Source organism: Ahaetulla prasina, chromosome 14 (genome assembly GCF_028640845.1).
Source record: "Ahaetulla prasina isolate Xishuangbanna chromosome 14, ASM2864084v1, whole genome shotgun sequence".
NCBI classification, from domain to species: domain Eukaryota; kingdom Metazoa; phylum Chordata; class Lepidosauria; order Squamata; family Colubridae; genus Ahaetulla; species Ahaetulla prasina.
This window is the reverse complement of record NC_080552.1, coordinates 15,552,982-15,573,498: the sequence shown is the minus strand read 5'-3', so window position 1 is coordinate 15,573,498 and position 20,517 is coordinate 15,552,982. Positions and strand designations below refer to the sequence as shown.

The 20,517-nt window shown below is 45.7% G+C and overlaps 1 protein-coding gene across 1 annotated transcript in view; it reads left to right on the top strand.

Annotated features, from left to right (window-relative positions):
• Positions 1–20,517, top strand: part of LOC131185316 (uncharacterized) — a 92,224-nt gene that overhangs the window by 51,171 nt on the left and 20,536 nt on the right. Inside the window, exons 33-41 of the mRNA XM_058157755.1 lie at positions 751–885; positions 3,218–3,416; positions 7,578–7,880; positions 9,211–9,377; positions 10,374–10,730; positions 11,672–12,022; positions 14,687–14,818; positions 15,961–16,110; positions 17,818–17,958. Coding sequence (XP_058013738.1) covers positions 751–885; positions 3,218–3,416; positions 7,578–7,880; positions 9,211–9,377; positions 10,374–10,730; positions 11,672–12,022; positions 14,687–14,818; positions 15,961–16,110; positions 17,818–17,958 — 1,935 coding nt within the window. The remainder of the gene's footprint in view (positions 1–750; positions 886–3,217; positions 3,417–7,577; positions 7,881–9,210; positions 9,378–10,373; positions 10,731–11,671; positions 12,023–14,686; positions 14,819–15,960; positions 16,111–17,817; positions 17,959–20,517) is intronic.

Here is a 20,517-nt window from a genome sequence, read left to right as displayed (position 1 = left end):
TTTGCTTTAGCTGGTCTTGCCTTCTGGCAGCTCTTCTCATGCGTGCATTAGGAACAGGCTCCTCCTGTTCCTCTGCCTCACTATTGTCATCCTCTGGAGGCTCTGGAGTCTGCACATCACTCCCCGATGGCCCTGGCCCCACCTCTGCCTCTGACGCAGAGTCCTCATCCGGGCCTTCCCCAGCCACCAGGACTGGCCCATGATCTTCCTCAGCCTCATCGCTGTCCGACTCCATTGCCAGCTCCATAGGCTGCTGGCAGACCACAACACTGGGTGTTTAGATGTGGCCCATGGGGCCACCCTGGAAACAGTGAGGGACTGGCCCATGGTGATAATAGAGCTTGTGGCTCTCCCAAGCTCCATTTTTGCTGACAGAGGGTTGCAGGAGGCCATCACAGCTAGAAACGGAGCTCGGGAGCCCGTTTTCACTGACAGAGCGCTTGAGCTGCCACAGGTGCCCCCGACATGAATGGCACTGAGCAGGCCACACCCACTCTGGCCACACCCACTCTGCCCCCCTGATGTCAAACATAACCTTGATGCAGCCCTCAATGAAATCTAGTTTGACACCCCGATATAGAAGAAGCCAATTCGAAGACTATGAGCTTGGGCTCAACAGGGTTCAGTCCTAGGCGCATGTAATCTCGGCACCGGTTTTCTTTATCCTGACACTAACTCTCTCAGATTCCAAATTTAGGTGTTTCTTTGTTGACCGAGCATTTGAAACCATGAAACTATCAAACCCTACAGGCTAATCAAGAGCTGGAAGTGAAACTGAAAATCAGCCAAAAAGAAGTACTAAGCTTCCTGGGAAAATACCAAAATAAATCTAGCATGGGCCAATCCCACCATCTGATACAGCTGGATATCGCCCATTCATTCCAGGTACGTATATCGATATTAACGATTTAGGATTAAAACTGAACCCATCCCAAAAGAGAAAACAGAAGTACGTCAGAATCAAGGAAAACAAATGCCAAACTAGGTTTAAAGGTAAAGGTTCCCCTCGCACATGTGTGCTAGTCCAGGGGTCTCCAACCTTGGTTCCTTTAAGACTTAAAGCTTTAAGAGGGACTCTGGGAGTTGAAGTCCACAAGTCTTAAAGGGACCAAGGTTGGAGACCCCTGTGCTAGTCGTTCCTGACTCTAGGTTCTGACTCTAGTTCCTGACGCTAGTCGTTTCAAAGCCGAAGAGCCAGCACTGTCCAAAGACATCTCTGTGGTCATGTGGCCGGCATGACTCAATGCCAAAGGCGCACGGAACGCTGTTCCCTTCCCACCAAAGGTGGTCCCTATTTTTTCTACTTGCCTTTTTTATGTGCTTTCGAACTGCTAGTGTGATGACCTGGGGCGTGACACAAAGGCAACACAGCCAGAGAACCGATAGGAGTCCCTTTATTATCACCAACTGTGCCCCCAATGTCCCTTTCAACTCTCCGGCCTGGAGAGAGCTCTTCCAGCCAGCTGTAATAGTCTTTGGCTGGCAATACTTCAGTCCCAAACGTTGTAAGCAGAAAACTTCTAACAAAAAAATCCAAAGGCAAGACAAGGTAATTAATCCAGCAGGGCAAGCAAAATAAGGAATTCCGCAAGCAAAGTAGCAAGGCAATAAATCAAACCAGTTTGGGAGGATGCCAGGATTCAAAGAAACACCAGATAAACTCAGCGTTTGTTCCTAACGAACGCCCCTCCCATTTGCCTTTCCTTTTAAACTCCATCAACAGCTGTGCCTTGTAAAGAGGATCAGGTCCCTTTCCTCCCTCGTAAGCCACGCAACCCAGTTGCTCTCTTCTCCGTTCCTCCCTGCGCTGCCTAGGATGAGGAGGGGGTGGGCCTTGGTCTTCATCTGAACCCACTCTCCCTTGTTCTACTTCTCCCCTACTCTGCCCAGCCTGACTTTGCTCTTCCCCAGTTTTTTCCACAGCCAATGGATCTACCCTCTCAGTCTTTGTCAGCCGTTCTTCTTCCCCTTCAGATTCAGACTCCGACAGGGGCATGACAGCTAGCTTGGCAGAAGCTGGGACAAGTAACGGGAGCTCACCCTGTTACGCAGGGATTCGAACCGCTGAAACTGCCAACCTTTCAATCCACAACTCAGCGTCTTAGCCACTGAGTCACTGTGTCCCTTCTAAACTAGGTTTACAAATCCAATATCTCTAGAAGAGGGTTTGGAAATGGCTGGTCTGTGTCACAACCACAATTAAGCTTCTCTTAACTCCTTTCTTAAAAACAGATACTCCAACAGTTCAATATTTGGCTTAATGGACCAGACTCTGGAGTTGAACTCAATCCTCAATTTCTTCAACAAAATTGGTCACATTTCCCACAAACTATTCAGGTACTCGAAAATATATTCTCCACTGTCATCTTTAATCATTTCTGTTGATTCTTCTGCATTTTTCGCCCCCGATTCTATCAATGCACTGAACCAAAACATTGAACCAGTATAACAGTGCAGTCAAAAAAAAAAAATTCAAGCTGGTGACCTTGTGCTCATTGTTGCTAGTTACCTGATGACCTAACACTGATGACCTAGCACTGGTGATGTTACCTAGTTGGGTAATGAAACATCTGCAAGAAAACAACCAAACTCAGGATGCACCAAGGACCTCTTCTTCTTCCTCCTCCTCCTCCTCTTCTTCTTCCTCTTCCTCTTCCTCTTCTTCTTCTTCTTCTTCTTCTCCTTCTCCTTCTCCTTCTCCTTCTCCTTCTTCTTTTCTCCTTCTCCTCCTCCTCCTCCTCCTCCTCCTCCTCCTCCTCCTCCTCCTCCTTCTTCTTCTTCTCCTCCTCCTCCCCTTCCTCCTCCCCCTCCTCCTCCTCCTCCTTCTTCTTCTCCTTCTCCTTCTCCTTCTCCTCCTCTTCCTCCTCCTCCTCCTCCTCCTTCTCCTTCGCTGTCGCAGTCGCCGTCGCCTCCTCCTCCTCCTCCTCTTCCTCCTCCTCCTCCCTGCAAACTCCACTCTTTTATAGCACTGGTGATGTTACATAGTTGGATAATGAAACATCTTCAAGAAAACAAGCTCAGTGAGCACCAAGGAGCCCACAATTCAACCCTGAGCTACAAATAATCTCTTCTACTGGCAGGATCTATGATTTACAAAATGCACCCATCATTTGAAAGTAGTTATCTTTATATATGTTCTCCTCCTTCTTTTGACATCTGGAGCCATTGATTTTGGACTTTAGCGTGATCTTTTGACTTTGCTTTCCTGATGCTTTAGGTCCAGGCCAGTCTAAACTGTCATGGCCAAAATGGCTTCAATGGATCTTTTGACCTCCACACCAGTACACGAAATCTAATGTTCCTGGCGGCTAATTTTGACAATGAGATGAAAAGAAACACCCGAGCCTTTCGTGTGAGCGCTGCTCTAAAGCAAGACATTCTAGATCAGTTTAAATATGTGGAGCTGCAGTTCCTGAGTAAGGAGACACCATCAAGGTAAATGAAGTGGGGGGGTAGGTGATAATCCAGAGATGATCTTGAACATCTTGTCCGGAACACCTTGACTTGCTGAAATGAAAAACAGGATTGCTTGTTTCTGCGTGGTGTAAATCGCTTTGCAGTTATTTCACCAATTCTTGTGGTTTGATTCATTTCTGTTAGCCAAATGGATTTGTGAGTTGTGTATGTGGGCAGGATAGAGTACTGCCTATATAGATAGAGGGGGGGGGAACGTGGTGGCGCAGTGGCTAAGACACTGAGCTTGTCGATCGAAAGGTCGGCAGTTCAGCGGTTCGAATCCCTAGTGCCGCATAACGGGGTGAACTCCCATTACTTGTTCCAGCTTCTGCCAACCTAGCAGTTTCGAAAGCACGTAAAAAACGCAAGTAGAAAAATAGGGACCACCTTTGGTGGGAAGGTAACAGCGTTCCGTGCACCTTTGGCATTTAGCCATGTTGGCCACATGACCACGGAGACCTCTTTGGACAGCGCTGGCTCTTCAGCTTTGAAACTGAGATGAGCACCACCCCCTAGAGTCGGGAACGTCTAGCACATATACCTTTACCTTTACCTTATATATATATATATATATATAAAGGTAAGGTGGTCCCACCTTACTGTTTGTTTTTTTTAATGAAAATAAGCAGACTTAAGAAGGATACACTGAAAGTTAAGATCAGGTCTCCTTTACTTCCAGCTCAACTTTTGCTGATTTCATGGACACAATCCATGGACTTCCTTCCACTGTCTTCTTCTGAGCTGCTTGTTGACTTCCAGCATAGCCTACAGCTCTGGTAGCCTTCCATTGAAGTAGTAACTTAGCTTGACCCTATTGAGTTTCAGAGACCAGATATAATTGCCCAAGTGTTTTCACCTGCTGAGGTATTTTTTGTATGTCTCATAATACCTGTTGACTTTTCTGCAGTCCCGCAAAATTGCAAATATTATTTATTTATTTATTTATTTATTTATTGTTTGAATTTATATACCGCCCTATCTCCCAAAGGACTCAGGGCGGTTCACAGGCATATAAAAACATCAATATACAAATTAAAACAATCATTAAAAAACTTATTCTACTGCCCAATTAATTAAAAGTAAAAAATATAGATATTAAAATCAATTTAAAAACCCCTCTAAATTTAAAATCTAAAAAACTAAGCCAGTCCTGCACAGATGAATAAATGAGTCTTGAGCTCGCGACGGAAGGTTCGAAGGTCCGGAAGTTGACGGAGTCCTGGGGAGTTCGCTCCAGAGGCGGAGCCCCACAGAGAAGGCCCTTCCTGGGCGCCAGGCGACACTGCCTAGCTGACGGCACCCTGAGGAGTCCCTCTGTGAGAGCGCACGGTCGGTGAGAGGTATCTGGTCGCAGTAGGCGGTCCCGTAAATAACCCGGCCCTATGCCATGGAGCGCTTTAAAGGTGGTCACCAAAACCTTGAAGCGCACCCGGAAAGCCACAGGTAGCCAGTGCAGACCGCGCAGGATAGGTGTTATACGGGAGCCACGAGGGGCTCCATCTATCACCCGCGCAGGGGAGCCCCATGTAGAGAGCGTTACAGTAATCCAGGCGAGACGTCACGAGGGCGTGAGTGACCGTGCATAGGGCCTCCCGGTCCAGAAAGGGGCGCAACTGGCGCACCAGGCGAACCTGGTAGAACGCTCTCCTGGAGACGGCTGTCAAATGATCTTCTAGAGACAGCCGTCCATCCAGGAGGACGCCTAAGTTGCGCACCCTCTCCATCGGGGCCAATGACTCGCCACCGATGGTCAGCTGCGGATTTAGCTGACTGTACCGGGACGCCGGCATCCACAACCACTCTGTCTTGGAGGGATTGAGCTTGAGCCTGTTTCTCCCCATCCAGACCCGTACGGCCTCCAGACACCGGGACAGCACTTGATGGCCGTTGGGGTGGTCCGGTGTGGAAAAGTACAGCTGGGTGTCATCCGCGTACAGCTGGTACCTCACACCGAACCCACTGATGATCTCACCCAGCGGCTTCATATAGATGTTGAACAGAAGGCGAGAGGATCGATCTCGCGGCACCCCACAAGTGAGGCGCCCGGGCCGACCTCTGCCCCCCTGTCAACACCGACTGCGACCGGTCAGAGAGATAGGAGGAGAACCACCGATAAACGGTGCCTCCCACTCCCAATCCCTCTAACCGGCGCAGCAGGATACCATGGTCGATGGTATCGAAAGCCACTGAGAGGTCTAATAGGACCAGGGCAGAGGAACAACCCCTATCCCTGGCCCTCCAGAGATCATCCACCAACGCGACCAAAGCCGTCTCCGTGCTGTACCCGGGTCGGAAACCGGACTGGAACGGATCTAGATAGACAGTTTCATCCAGGTGCAAGGGAAACTGATATGCCACCATACTCTCTACAACCTTCGCCGTAGAAAGCTCCTTCAATTGTAAAATTGAATTGGCTGCTTGCTTAGCCTTTTTAGAATAATGTTGGTTTTCATTAGTTTCTTTCTTACAACAGGCTGCTGTTGACATCTTCGGTAAAATTGAATCAGCATTCCTTCCAGGTGGGCATTTCAGGATCCAAGGAACAGAAAGCCGGTGTGGTGACCCTCCGTGGCCACGTGCAGCACAACCTTGAAAGCATATGGCTCATTGTACCTCAGGATCTTTCCCTGAATAGTTCCTTGAAGCACCGAATCAATTTTAATGAAGGTACAGCATCTCTGTTGGTTTGGACAATCAGATCGTAGGGGCCAGATAGATAATGCTGCCAGGTAGATCTGGAATTTTCAGCTGCTGGTGCTTTGGAGAAAACAATTGTTGACAATCTTCTGTGGTGAAGGCTCATTGTAATCAGGTGGAAAATGGTGTGGCCACATGACCCTGGGAAGCTGCAACCATCCTAAATATATGCGGCTTACCAAATGCCCGAATTCTGATTATATGACCATGGGGATGCTGCTACACTTGCAAGTGGAAGGACCAATTGTAGGTCACTTTTTTCAGTGCGGTTGTAATTTTGAATGAATAGAGTAAAGTAAAGTAGAGTAGAGTAGAGTAGAGTAGAATAGAATAGAATAGAATAGAATAGAATAGAATAGAATAGAATGTGGAGTGGAGTGGAGTGGAATGGAATAGAATAGAATAGAATAGAATAGAATAGAATAGAATAGAATAGAATAGAATAGAATAGAATAGAATAGAATAGAATAGAATGTGGAGTGGAGTGGAGTGGAGTGGAATAGAATAGAATAGAATAGAATATGGAGTGGAGTGGAATGGAGTGGGATAGGGTAGGGTAGGGTAGGGTAGGGTAGGATAGGATAGGATGTGGAGTGGAGTGGAGTGGAATGGAATGGAATAGAATAGAATAGAATAGAATAGAATAGAATAGAATAGAATAGAATAGAATAGAATAGAATAGAATAGAATAGAATAGAATATGGAGTGGAGTGGAGTGGAGTGGGATAGGGTAGGATAGGATAGGATAGGATAGGATAGGATAGGATAGGATAGGATAGGATAGGATAGGATAGGATAGGATAGGATGTGGAGTGGAGTGGAGTGGAGTGGAGTGGAGTGGAATGGAATGGAATGGAATAGAATAGAATAGAATAGAATAGAATAGAATAGAATAGAATAGAATAGAATAGAATAGAATAGAATAGTTGAAAGGGACCTTGGAGGTCTTCTAGTCCAACCCCCTGCTTAGGCAAGAATCCCTATAGGATTTCAGATAAATGGTTGTCCAAACTCTTAAAAACGTCCAGTGTTGGAGCATTCACAACTTCTGGAGGCAAGTTGTTCCACTGGTTGATTGTTCTCACTGTCAGGAAATTTCTCCTTAGTTCTAGTTTGCTTCTTTCCTTGATTAATTTCCACCCATTGCTTCTTGTTCTTCCCTCAGGTGCTTTGGAGAATAGCTTGACTCCCTCTTCTTTGTGGCAGCCCCTGAGATATTGGAAGACTGCTATCATGTCTCCCCTAGTCCTTCTTTTCATTAGACTAGACATACCCAATTCCAGCAACTGTTCTTTATATGTTTGCTAAATGAATCCAATGACTATCTGCAAAGAGTTATAATTTCTCTGGCCGCTTTGGCAGGGTTCTAATCTTGGTTCATGCCATCCTGATTCAACCTTGATTGTCTTCCTTCTGTCTAACAGGCCTTGTGACCGTTGTGGTGAACCAATCTGTTTTGTCAATTCATGTCCGGAGCAAATGTCTATGTGGGAATGAAAGCTTCTGTAGCATGATGGTGGCCATGACCCAGGATAGCCATGATATTTTCGTAGCTCAGGGGAAACTGAAAGGTTCCCTGGAACTGAATCGAAGAATCCAAAAGGATCAAGCCCATGTTTCAAAGGGTGCAAGAGGTCTCTGTGTTGACCTGGCAAACATTTTCTTTCAGAGGGAGGTTGGATTCACAGGCAGCTTCACCCACAACATCAGCAACTTCTATGCAATAGGTAATGAATGTTGAATGCTTTGCCTCTTTGTTTTAGAATCTTTGGGGAAGTCACTTGAATTCATACTACCTAGAATTTAAAGATTAATCCATCAGAATTGGTCTTTTTGTTCGGTTCTTATCCAAAGACTTAAACTACTGAAGTTCGCAGGTAACACAACAATGATCGGTGTCATTCGAGACAACGATGAATCCGCATACAGGCGGGAGGTTGAACGACTAGCCTCATGATGCGACCGGAACAATCTGGAACTAAACACACTCAAAACCGTAGAAATGGTGGTAGACTTTAGGAGGAAACCCTCTCATACTTCCACCTCTCACAATACTAGACAACACAGTATCAACGGTAGAGACCTTCAAGTTTCTAGGTTCTACCGTATCGCAAGACCTTAAATGGACAGCTAACATCAAAAACGTCATCAAAAAAACCACAACAAAGAATGTTCTTTCTGTGCCAACTCAGTAAGCTCAAACTGCCCAAGGAGCTGCTGAGCCAGTTCTACAGAGGAATTATTGAGTCTGTCATCTGCACCTCTATAACTGTCTGGTTTGGTTCTGCAACCCAACAAGACAGACACAGACTTCAGAGGATAATTAGAACTGCAGAAAAAGCAATGGCTACCAACCTGCCTTCCATTGAGGACCTGTATACTGCACGAATCAAAGTGGGCTGTGAAAATATCTACAGACCCTTTGCATCCTGGACATTAATTGTTTCAGCTTCTACCCAGTACTGCATCCCAGAACCACTAGACACAAGGAGAGTTTTTTCCTGAATGCCATCACTCTGGTTAACAACTAATTCCTACAACACTGTCAAATAATTTACTAAGACTGTATTACTATTATTCTTCTCATCCTTCCTAGTACCTATCTCTTCCCACTGACTATATACATGACTATAACCATGTTGCTTGTATCTTTCAATCTATGTTTTTATTTGTTTCCTAGTACAGTTTGATAGCTTGTTAGTAACCCTATCACTAAGTTTTGTATATTTTTATTCTTGATGAATGTATTTTATTTTCCTTATGTACACTGAGAGCTTATGCACCAAAGACAAATTCCTTGTGTGTCCAATCACACTTGGCCAATAAAGAATTGAGTTCTGTTCTGTTCTGTTCTGTTCTGTTCTGTTCTGTTCTGTTCTGTTCTGTTCTGTTCTGTGCTATGCTATGCTATGCTATGCTATGCTATGCTATGCTATGCTATGCTATGCTATTCAAAGGACACTTGACTTTTTGTTTCTTGGTTCAAAAAAAACCTTCATGCCAGGAAGCTGAGCTCTCCACTAAACTGTCTCTGTCCTTCTCCATTGTCTTCTCTAGGACTTCCCACAGAAAGTAGTGTCAAGGCCATATATGGTCACAATGATACTTACCAGAGAGTAACTGCGGATCTTCAAGGGGGCAACCAGAAGATTAGTGTCATATTTGGAGTTGAGAAGTTGCATCCAGAAGACCTTCAAACCCAGTTGGCAAATCATTCTTTAGAGGTACAACACTTTTCTCCAAGTTCGGGCAATGATAGTATAGAGGGTTACCAACCATGAAAATAGTCTCACTAACTTAGACTGTCTACTGTTGACCTCACCCCATTCCTAAGAGATCTGTAAGGGGCGTGCATAAGTGCACCAACGTGCCTATCATCCCTGTGCTTCTGTCCCCATTTATTCGTATCCATTTCCTGTATTCATTATTATGTTTATAATTATATCTGTTATCTTATACATACTTGACAAATAAATAAATACTGATAACTTTAGGCTCAGAGTGTTATGGTCTGCCAGCAGCCTGCGGAGCTGGCAGCGGAGTCAGACAGTGAGGAGGCTGGGGAGCACAATGGGCCAGTCCTGGAGTCAGGGAAAGGCACGGACGAGGGCTCTGCGTTGGAGGCAGAAATGGGGCCAGGGCCATCTGGGAGCAATGCATGGACTCCAGAGCCTCCAGAGGCGGACTGCAGAGAGGCAGAGGAAAAGGAGGAGCCTGTTCCTAGTCCACGCATGTGAAGAGCTGCCAGAAGGCAAGAGCACCTAAAGCAAAAAGAATGACTCGGGAGTAAGGCCAGGAGATGATTGGCCCCTCCCATAAGGCTTAAAAGAGCAGCAACTGCTCTTGGGCTCTTTATAGGAAAGCAACATTGCTTCATTTGTTTCTAGTCATCATCTCTTGCTTCTGAACTTCATGGGGCTTTGCCAAGAAAAGCCTTTGGCAGGGTGCCAAAGAAGCCAAAGGTTTGTGATAAGGCCGAAGGACTTTTTCTGAGGGACTTCATTTTGGACTTGGTTTGGACGAGGCTGAGAATGAAATAATTCTCAACTGTTCTAATAAAATATGTTTGTCTAGCACTGATTGTGTCTGGTACTAACTACTTGGGCCTAGGTCACAACACAGAGATAGATAGTAGACTGACTGGCTCCCACACACAGTTTGTGTATTTGTTTAGACTGGACAAAAAACTACGGGGGCCTTTTGATTCTTTTCCCTTGCAGGCATCGCTAAGAACATTGCTCCATGGACCAGATGTGGCTAACAACTCTGCGCCCGGTATAATAAGGGAAATCTTCTCAGATAGCAGTTTTGCTCCCCTGTGTATCCACACAGCATGTAACCTGGAGTATGTTCTGGAAACCAATTTCAGTCATGCTTGGCCTTATCTTACATCTCTGGGCCTCGCCCAAGAGAACAGGGTGAAAATGGCCCTCACGATGGGGGATCCACACAGAGTCCTTCTAGAAATCACCCTGGGAAATGGCAAGTGGATGGGCCATGGGGAACTGAGTGCTGAGCCTGAAGGAATGGCTGCAGAATGGAGGGTGACTTTCCTGAACAAATCTGGCGCTTTGGAGGTGATTATGCAAGAGTTTCTTCTAAGAGTTTCTCAGACTCAAGAGGGCCGATAAGAGAGGTCTCATGCAGTCCATGTAAAGCAATATAGTAGCAGATCTGGTATTATAAATTGTGTATTTATGTATAAATTATAATTATAGCCAGTTTGATTCTGTGATTAAGGAACCAACTTAGAAACTGGGAGATCGTGAGTTCTAGACCTGCCTTATGCATGAAAACCAGCTGGGTGACTTTGGGCCAATCACCAAGGGACAATGAGTTCTAGTCCCACCTTAGCCTTGCAAACCAGCTGGGTGACTTTGGGCCAATCATCAGGAGATGGTGAGTTCTAGTTTCGCCTTAGGCATGAAAGCATGAAAGAGATATTTCACAAGAAGAGACCTCCACTCCTCTGCTTGCAATAAAATACCTTATGCCACCAGACAACTTGGGCTTAGACAACTTAGAAGTATTGCACTAAATCAGGGATCCTCAAACTACGGCCCCTGGGCCGGATAAGTGCAATAACATTTGTGTTGCTGCAGAGAGTCTCCCCCTTCAGGATCTTTTTGTGTGGCTCAAAGGGGGGAAGAAATTCTGACTTGGGGTCTGCTTCGGCCTCCTGCTGCAGGGCTTTGGGCGAAGGCTGGAGGGAAGCATTGGTGGTGGCGAAGAGCTGGAGGGCCTTGTTCCAGTAGGACTGCATCATGTCCTGGAAATGGCAGGAGTGGAGTGGGTGGGAGGGGTGAGTAGAGGCTGATGAGGTGACCCTTGACGTGAGTTGGCCATGCCCACCCAGTCAGTCATTAGGCAAATCATATTAGTGGTCCACGGAATTTAAAATTATGAATTTAGTGGTCCCTGAGGTCCGAAAGTTGGTGACCCCTGCTCTATCTCATCCAGGACAAAGATTAGAAATGGATTGCCTTCAACCCTGTTTATGTTTTATGTCTCATGGTAGGATCGCGGCTTCCCAAATCACGCACAATTAAATGGTTCCCTTCTGAAAGATGATGGTCGACTAGAATTCTTTAACAGCCTCCAAGTGGAAGACCAAGGGGCCTCCTTGACAGTAAGCACCAAGTGCCAGCCAAAGTTTATTTTAGAAGTGGAGCTGAGACACGGGCTTTCATTCTTCAACAGGATCCCCAAAGAAAATAAGCTGATCGTCCATTGTGGGAAACGACTCAAGCGTGCTATAAACTTGGAAGTGAAATTTGGGCTTTGTCAACTTCAAGCCAACTTGGAGATGGATGCAGGAAACCGATCCCAGTGGCAAGCAGTGATGGAGAACTCTTGCAAAATGATACAGGTATAACACCTGGCCTATGTACAGAGCAAGGAAGGTGACCTTGACAGTGGGATACAGGTGTTGTTGTCTAGGCAAAAAGGGCAACAAGAACTCTAATCATCCTGGTCTATCAAGTGGGGCAGACAGCCCACCTTGGGAAAGGTCTTGGTGTCAAAGATCTGCTTTGATGTCTCCTTTTCTTAAAAGCCTAGTGATTAACAGGTTGGGCTTCTCGACCAGAAGGTTGGTAATCCAATTAAATTACTGTATTTTTTGGCGTATAAGACGCACCTTGGTTTTTGGGGAGGAAAATAAGAAAAAAGCTAATTGGCAGGTGGATCGGCCTCCCGGAATACCCCCAATCAGCTGTTCCCAGAGGTGAATTTTAGCAACAAGTTCCTTGGTTGTGAGCTCTGTGCCTTGTTTTTTGCTTTGCCTTTTTTCTGCCTCTGAAACACTGTTTCAGAAAAAACTTTTTTCTGCCTCTGAAAGCCTCCGAAACAGAGCTTCAGAAAAAAAAATCCTCTGAAGCTCTGTTTGGGGGCTTCTTTTCTGAAGCTTTGTTTGGAGGCTTTTTTTCTGAAGCTTTTTTTTCTGAAGCTTTTTTCAGCCTCTGAAACCTCTGTTTGAGAAGCTGGGCAGGGCTACATTCTGAGTATAAGACGCACCCAGATTTTCACCCTCTTTTCTGCGGGAAAAAGGTGCGTCTTACACTCCGAAAAATATGGTAAATGGCTTTCCTTTGATCTGCCATGCTTCTTTGATTTGGCTCCAACAACTCATCGCAGGACAGCCCTGGCATATCACCTAAAATCAGTGGTGGGATTCAGCCAGTTCGGACCGGTTCAAGAGAACCGGTAGTTGAGACCTGGGGGTTGGGTGGGCCCACCTGCCCATCCACCCACCCACCTACCTGCCTTGGCACTATGCTGTCCTATTTAGCCACATTTTCTAAGCCACGCGCATGCGTGCAAGCCACGTGTGCGAGCAAAGTGCGTGTGCGGAAGGCGCACATACGAGCAAAGCAAGCGTACGCATGCACGTGCTCACATTTTCAGTGCTGGCCGAACCGGTTGTTAAATTATATGAAGCCCACCTGTGCCTAAAATCCAGATGTGTCTCTCAACTTGAAAGAAATTCTGCAAATATCTCGTAAGACCTCCCCAAAGAGCTATCGATGTTACTAGATTCCAGAGGTGGATGACAAGATTAGAACTTTGGCATCAAGACCAAAAAGTGGACTTCGGTCAAATCAGCCAGGAATATCTATTTGCAAAGCATCAGTTCTCCAGGTTCCTAAGCAGATGTCCTTTCTAACATCTGGTTCTTTTAATGACAGATGTCAGGGACTTTTGGCATTCAACCGTGGCCCTTCCTGAAAGGTTGTTCCTAGACCACCCAGTTATCTTGCAAGGTTGACTTCTAAACCAGATCACTGCCCTCAATGCATTTAAAAGTTTGAGGTGCAATAATAGGCTTGCATTTCTTGTGGAACAAAGTCCTTGAAAACTGGAATAGAGAGAGGACATTTAGGGTCCAATCTGGGTTGGTCACAGGGACCAGAGGTTTTGTCTTCTGAGCTTGTGCGGTTCTGTGTGTGGTATTTATAGTGCCTGCTGTAAGTGGCCTTTTTATTTGTTTAAATAATTTTTATTTCCATTTTCCAACATTATATTTATGTACAAACTATTATCCATCATTAATCATTAATTTTATTTATTACTGATTCAGGCCTGCCCGACTGCCACTTCCTTTCTTCACAACCTCCCTCTCTACCCTCTACTACTTTCCGATCCTTCATCTCCTTCACGTTACTACTTCCTCTCCTCCTTCTCCACTCCTCCCTTCTTCCACCCTATCTAACCTTCTTATTCCCCTCCTCCTTCTCAACTCTTTCCTACCTACTTTCTTCCCTCCTTCTACCTCTCTCTCCTTTTCTTTCTGTAAGTGGCCTTTTTAGATGTTGATGGGGTGTGCTGATGGCAGGCTTTTAAGTCAATAGCTATCATTTGCTTGTGCTGCCCAGCCCTCGCCTTAGGCTGGGTGGTAATTTTGACTGATGAGGGGCCTGTTTCCCAGGCTTCAATCATTTCCCTGGCTGTTTTTGTCCCTGCTCATCCGACAATCTTAGTAGCCTTGGTTCCCTGAAGATGGGCTGCAGCAGAGGTGGGTTTCAGCAGGTTCTGATCAATTCTGGAGAACCAGTAGCGGAAATTTTGAGTAATTCAGAGAACTGGTAGTAAAAATTCTGACTGGCCCCGCCCCCATCTATTCTCTGCCTCCCAAGTCCCAGCTGATCGGGAGGAAATGGGGATTTTTGCAGTAACCTTCCCCTGGAGTGGGGACGGAATGGAGATTTTACAGTATCCTTCCCCTGGAGTGGGGTGGGAATGGAGATTTTACAGTATCCTTCCTCTGCCTTGCCCACCAAGCCATGCCACTCCCACCAAGCCACACCCACAGAACCAGTAGAAAAAATTTTTGAAGCCCACCACTGGGCTTCAGCATGAGTCCGAAAGCTCGGAAGACAAAACCTGCGGTCCCAGTAACTGACCCAAATTGGACTTTGCAACATTATCCTGGGACACATATATTCGCCCTCATTTGTGAGAGCACATTTAGCTACAGTGAAATAATAGCCATCCTTGGGTGCCGCCGTGTTTGAATACTTCATTTTAATTTCAGGATCTTGGCATCCCAACAAAAATGAATGGATCTGGGCATGTATTAAAGGATAAGATCAATCTTGATTCTCAAGTGGTGCTTACTGTTGGTGAAAACACCGTCTCTGCATTCGTCCTTTTAAAAGGCACAGCTGTAAGTAATTGCTTGGCCACATTGAATGATTTTTGAACATGGAGTGCTGGGCTACTGCTTAGCCTTAGGGTTGCTTGTTTCAATTGTCTTTTTTTTTTTAATTTGCTAGAGAAAAATCAGGGCTTCCAATGAGCTGGATGGCCTAATGTAATGCTAATATGATAATATATGGATATATATATATATACATTGCTCCCAGAAGCATGAAGCTGAAGCCTGAAGATGACAAATGAGACTTCGTCGAAACGTCGCCAAGACACTTCCAATTTTACGCGGGAGAAAACCCGAATAACCAAAGACCTAGATAGATAGATAGATAGATAGATAGATAGATAGATAGATAGATAGATAGAGATAGATGGATGGATGGATAGATAGATAGATAGATAGATAGATAGATAGATAGATAGATAGATAGATAGATAGATAGATAGATAGAATTTGACCAAGTAGGTTAGACACCAAAGGAATTTATCCTCGGTGTAGAAGCACTCATTATATATGCAAAAAAACAGAAATAATTGTTATCAAAAGATCCCAATCAAAGAAATAGGAGACGGCAAAATAAACAATAATTCTTACTTTTAAGGTTCAGAGGTTTATTTTCATGAGCAATCTGGAACATGAACAGCCATCGTAACATTACTTACATCAATAACCCATTGCAATGAGGTTCAGAGACGATAGCTGCAGAGGTGGGTTTCAAACCAGTTCTGGAGAACCGGTAGCAGAAATTTTGAGTAGTTCAGGAGGCTATGAGTTCGATCCTAGGTAGAGGCTGATATTTCTCTGGCTACGATGTGAAAATATCTGCTGCCAACTCTGCATTGGTGACAGGAAGGGCATCCAGCCAGTCAACACTCAGCTCCCTTCTGTTGCCCCGACTCCACACTGATGCAAGGGATTACGGGGTCATTAAAAGACCAAAACAAAAAAAACAAATAGGTAGTCCTCACCTTATGATCATTCATCTAGCGACTGTTCGAAGTTACAAGGGTGTGTGAAAAACAGTCATAAGTCATTTTTTTTTCACTGCCACTGTACCGTAGAACCGTCACTAAATGAACTGACGCAAGTCCAGGGCTACCTGTAGTTTTCGTTCACTGGCACACTTGATTTTCCTTGGATCCTCTTTCCTCCAGACCAGACGAGAATTTCATGCGCTCCTGGATCAACGCATCAAAGGGGCCATTAACTCTGGCATTCCTGCAAGGACAGAAGTGGATTTCATTTCAGAAAAGAGTAGAACCTTTTGTGAGAGGCTTTTTCGGTTCACGGTGGACGGCCAGCAGGTAAACCGCATTTTCTTTGATCTAGGTTTCAATTTGCATGACTTGGCAGCCTCCATCGCAGGTGAACCCCAGGGGTTAGAAAAAAGCAATTTCCGAAGAACTAAACGTAAAAATGCAGAATAACAGAGTCAGAAGGGGCCCTGGCGGTCTTCTAGTCCAGCCCCCTGCTTGAGCAGGAGACCCTATACCACTACAGACAAATGGCTGTCCGGTCTCTTTTTAAAAACCTCTAACACCCACAACTTCCAGAGGTGAAGCTGTTCCACTGGTTAATTGTTCTCGTGGCCAGGAAATTTCTCCTTAGTTCTAGGTTGCTTCTCTCCTTGATTCGTTTCCGTCCATCGTTTCCTATTTTGCCTTCTGATGCCTTGGAAAATAGGTGGACCCCCTCTTCTTTGTGGCAGCCCCTCAGATATTGGAATGCTGCTATCATGTCTCCCCTAAACCTTCTTTTCACTAGACTGGACATTGGCATAAACAGGCTTCTTTTCAACAGGATGTGGTTGTTACTCAGATGCAGGGGTGGGCTTCAACAACTTTAACAAGCGGTGCTCTACCCGGTTGCTGGGTGGGCGTGGCCATGGTGGGTGTGGCCTAGTTGGCCTCCTGCACCATGGCGGGGGGGGAGGTTTGCCCTTCCCGGGCTCCAGAGACTTTCCTTGAGTCTCCGGGAAGGCGAAAAAAGTCTCCCCAGGCTCCGGAGGCCAGAAACAGGCCCGTTTCCGGCCTTCCCGAACTTCCAGTAGACCCGTTTTTCATCCTCCCCGAGCCTCCACACATGCCCTGCACTTACCTGCATCCAAAACGGGCCGCGTGGGGACTCCTGGGAGGGGAGGGGCAGGGTGGGCAGGGCCAGCAAGGAGTGGGATTTGGGGGTTCTCCGAACTGCACAGAATCTTAGCTAGAGATTCTCCTGAACCCCTGCGAATGCCCAGCAGCCCACCCCTGCTCAGATGTCAAAGATGATCTCATGACCAATGTCCTATTTGCTCCTTGGATAATTTGTACAGTTCTTGTGAAGAACCGAACCCAAGAAACCTCCCCCTCTAATGTATTTTAGGAAAAAACAAGATTGTGATCCTGTAATGATGATTCCATTCTTGCTTCCCAACCTTAATCTCTTAATCCAAAATAAAGTATGGTCTCCTGGCTAACCCTGTTGTCAGATCTCCGATGGATGCCCTAATTAAATCATGAGCCTCCAGCTGAGCTTCAAAAGAAATCCAGTCATTTATTAGGAGCTTCATGTCAGCACGTTTCAAGTGAAGCCAACTTTGACCCCACGTAATTTACGGCCCAACCTTGACCCTGTTCCCCCCCCCCGCCACCCACGGTGTGTCATCAATCACATTTGCCAACGGAGCAATGTTGCGAGTTGTAGAGACCACTCCCCTCCAGCTGCTGTAGGTAACCCTGGGATACAGCCTTGAGAAAGATATGCCTGGATTGCACTACTATCTTTGGCTGCTGGCTGCTTCGTCGGTTCCCATCCCCCTTTGCCTATGGCAACTCAAGAGCAGGCCACGGATGCTTTGCGAATTGACACCTGTTCTCCCATTTACCGATACTTACATTTCCGGTAAAAAATCCAGCCATTGTTATCCAACCCCACATGAAAAGGACAAAATCATTTCCTAGCCTCTTTGCCGAAAGTGAAGGTTACATTACTCCATTTTATGTTTTCTCTTTCTCTGCTGATAACAACAGGTTTTGGTGTCTTCTTCTCTCAAGCGTGGGAGAGCACAGGTTGCTTACTCTGCCACTATTGCACACCCTTTTAACTTCGCGATGAAACACATGGAGGTTAGCTCCCTGACGCAAAGACGCAAAGGAGCATATGCACAACAGGTAATTGAAGACAATTATCTCCCGAGGGTTCTACGGTGCGTTCATTTGTCCAAAAATAAATGTATCCTATTAAAGTTCAACCAATCCTACTTCTAAGGAATGAGATGTTATAAACCTTGATCCACTTAAACGTGACCAGTGCATTATCTGGCCTGGAACGGAGTTAAGGCTTCGTAAATAACGGTGAAAATGCTTCAAAACACGGTCGGTTTGAGAAATGCAGTAACGGGAGCGGATGGCCTTTCTCGAACAGGGCAGGAAGTCCTCGACTTCTAACAGTTCGTTTAGTGACCGTTCAAAGTTACGGCACTGAAAAAAAGCAACTTATGACCGTTTTTCACCCTTAACGACCTTTCCAGCATCCCTACGATCGCGTGATCAAAATTCAGACGCTGGGCAACTGGTTCATACTTATGGCCGTTGCTGTATCCCAAGGTCATGGGGTCACTTTTTGCGACCTTCTGACAAGCAAAGTCCATAGGGAGAGCCAGATTCACTTAACAACCGTGTTACTAACTTATCAACAGCAGTGATTCACTTAACAACTGAGGCAAGAAAGGTCTTAAAATGGGGCACTTAAATATCTCACTTAACCACAGAAATGTTGGGATCAATTGTGGTCGTAAGTCGAGGACCACCGGTACCAGGAAACATGGTTCCACGATATCCAGTGCTAAACAATTAACATGTTGTCTTGGTTGACTTTGAGTTGGGACCAGAGAGATCAAGGTTGAAGTCTGCACATAAGTGGTGAAGTTTGTCTCAGAATGACTTTGGAGCATCCGTCTCTTGCAGTCCAATTTTATTTATTTATTATTTACATTTATATCCCGCCCTTCTCCGAAGACTCAGGGCGGCTTACAGTGTGTAAGGCAATAGTCTCATTCTATTTGTATATTTGCAAAGTCAACTTATTGCCCCCCCCCAACAATCTGGGTCCTCATTTTACCTACCTTATAAAGGATGGAAGGCTGAGTCAACCTTGGGCCTGGTGGGACTTGAACCTGCAATAATTGCAGGCAGCTGTTGTTAATAACAGACTGTTTAGCAGTCTGCGCCACTCAAGGACCCTTATCTCCAATTGTGGAGATACTGTTGTCACCTTGTTGTCACCTTGAGCTTTCAAGATATAAATGTCTCTTCTGAGTTTTAGATGGAGCTCGCGTGGAACCACGGCCCACCTGCCTGGATGAACTTCACGTTTGGAGACAAGTCCAGGGTGAGGAACACATGTTGGGATGCTTGTATCACAGCTTCTTCTGGACAGGTACGGATGCTGGCTTTCAGCAAGAAATGATTTCAGGGTTGGGCAGTAAGTGGGCTATTCAGTTACACCAGAGACACAAAAAATATAAACAGTGGGAAAAAGTAACATGATTTTTGGAGCCAAACCAGATGTGGCCTTAAGTACATCTTTGAGTTTGATAGCACTAGCAATAGCCCTTAGACTTGTATACAGCTTCACAGTGCTTTACAGCCCTCTCTAAGTAGTTTACAGAGTCAGCCTTTTGCCCCCAACGATCTGGGTCCTCATTTTACCCACCTCGGAAGAATGGGAGGCTGAGTCAACCTTGAGCCTGGTGAGAATCGAACTCCTGGCAGTCAGCAGATTTAGCCCGCAATATTGCATTCTAACCACTGTGCCACCATGGAAGGAAGAGAGGGAGGGAGGAAGGGAGGGAGGGAAGAAGGAAGGAAGGAAGGAAGGAGAAAAGGAAGAGCAACAGCAATAGCACTTAGACTTATATACCACTTCATAGTGCTTTTACAGCCCTCTCTAAGCCATTTACAGAGTCAGCCTCTTGCACCCAACAATCTGGGTCCTCATTTTATCAACTTTGGAAGGAAGAAAGGCTGAGTTAATAGCAATAGACTTATATACCACTTCATAGTGCTTTTACAGCCCTCTCTAAGTGGTTTACAGAGTCAGCCTCTTGCATCCAACAATCTGGGTCCTCATTTTATCAACTTTGGAAGGAAGAAAGGCCGAGTTAATAGCAATAGAACTTAGACTTATATACCGCTTCACAGTGCTTTGCAGCCTTCTCTAAGCAGTTTTACAGTTAGCGTATTGCCCCCGACAATCTGGATCCTCATTTTTCCCACCTCGGAAGGATGGAAGGCTGAATCAACCTTCAGCTGGTGAGAATTGAACTGCTGGCAGTCTGCAGATTTAGCCTGCAATATTGCATTCTGACTAGTATGCCACCAAGGAAGGAAGGAAAGAAGGAAGGAAGGAAGGAAGGAAGGAAGGAAGGAAGGAAGGAAGGAAGGAAGGAAGGAAGGAAGGAGAAATGAAAGAGCAACAGCAATAGCATATAGTGCTTCACGGTGCTTTTACAGCCCTCTCTAAGTGGTTTACGGAGTCAGCCTCTTGTCCCCCAACAATCTGAGTCTTCATTTTACCCACCTCGGAAGGATGGAAGGCTGAGTCAACCTTGAGCCGGTCAGGATCGAACTTCCTGGCAGTGGGCAGAATCAGCCTGCAATATTGTATTCTAACCACTGCGCCCCCCCCCCCCACAATGGCTCTCATCTTTGAGTTTGATATATCAAAAT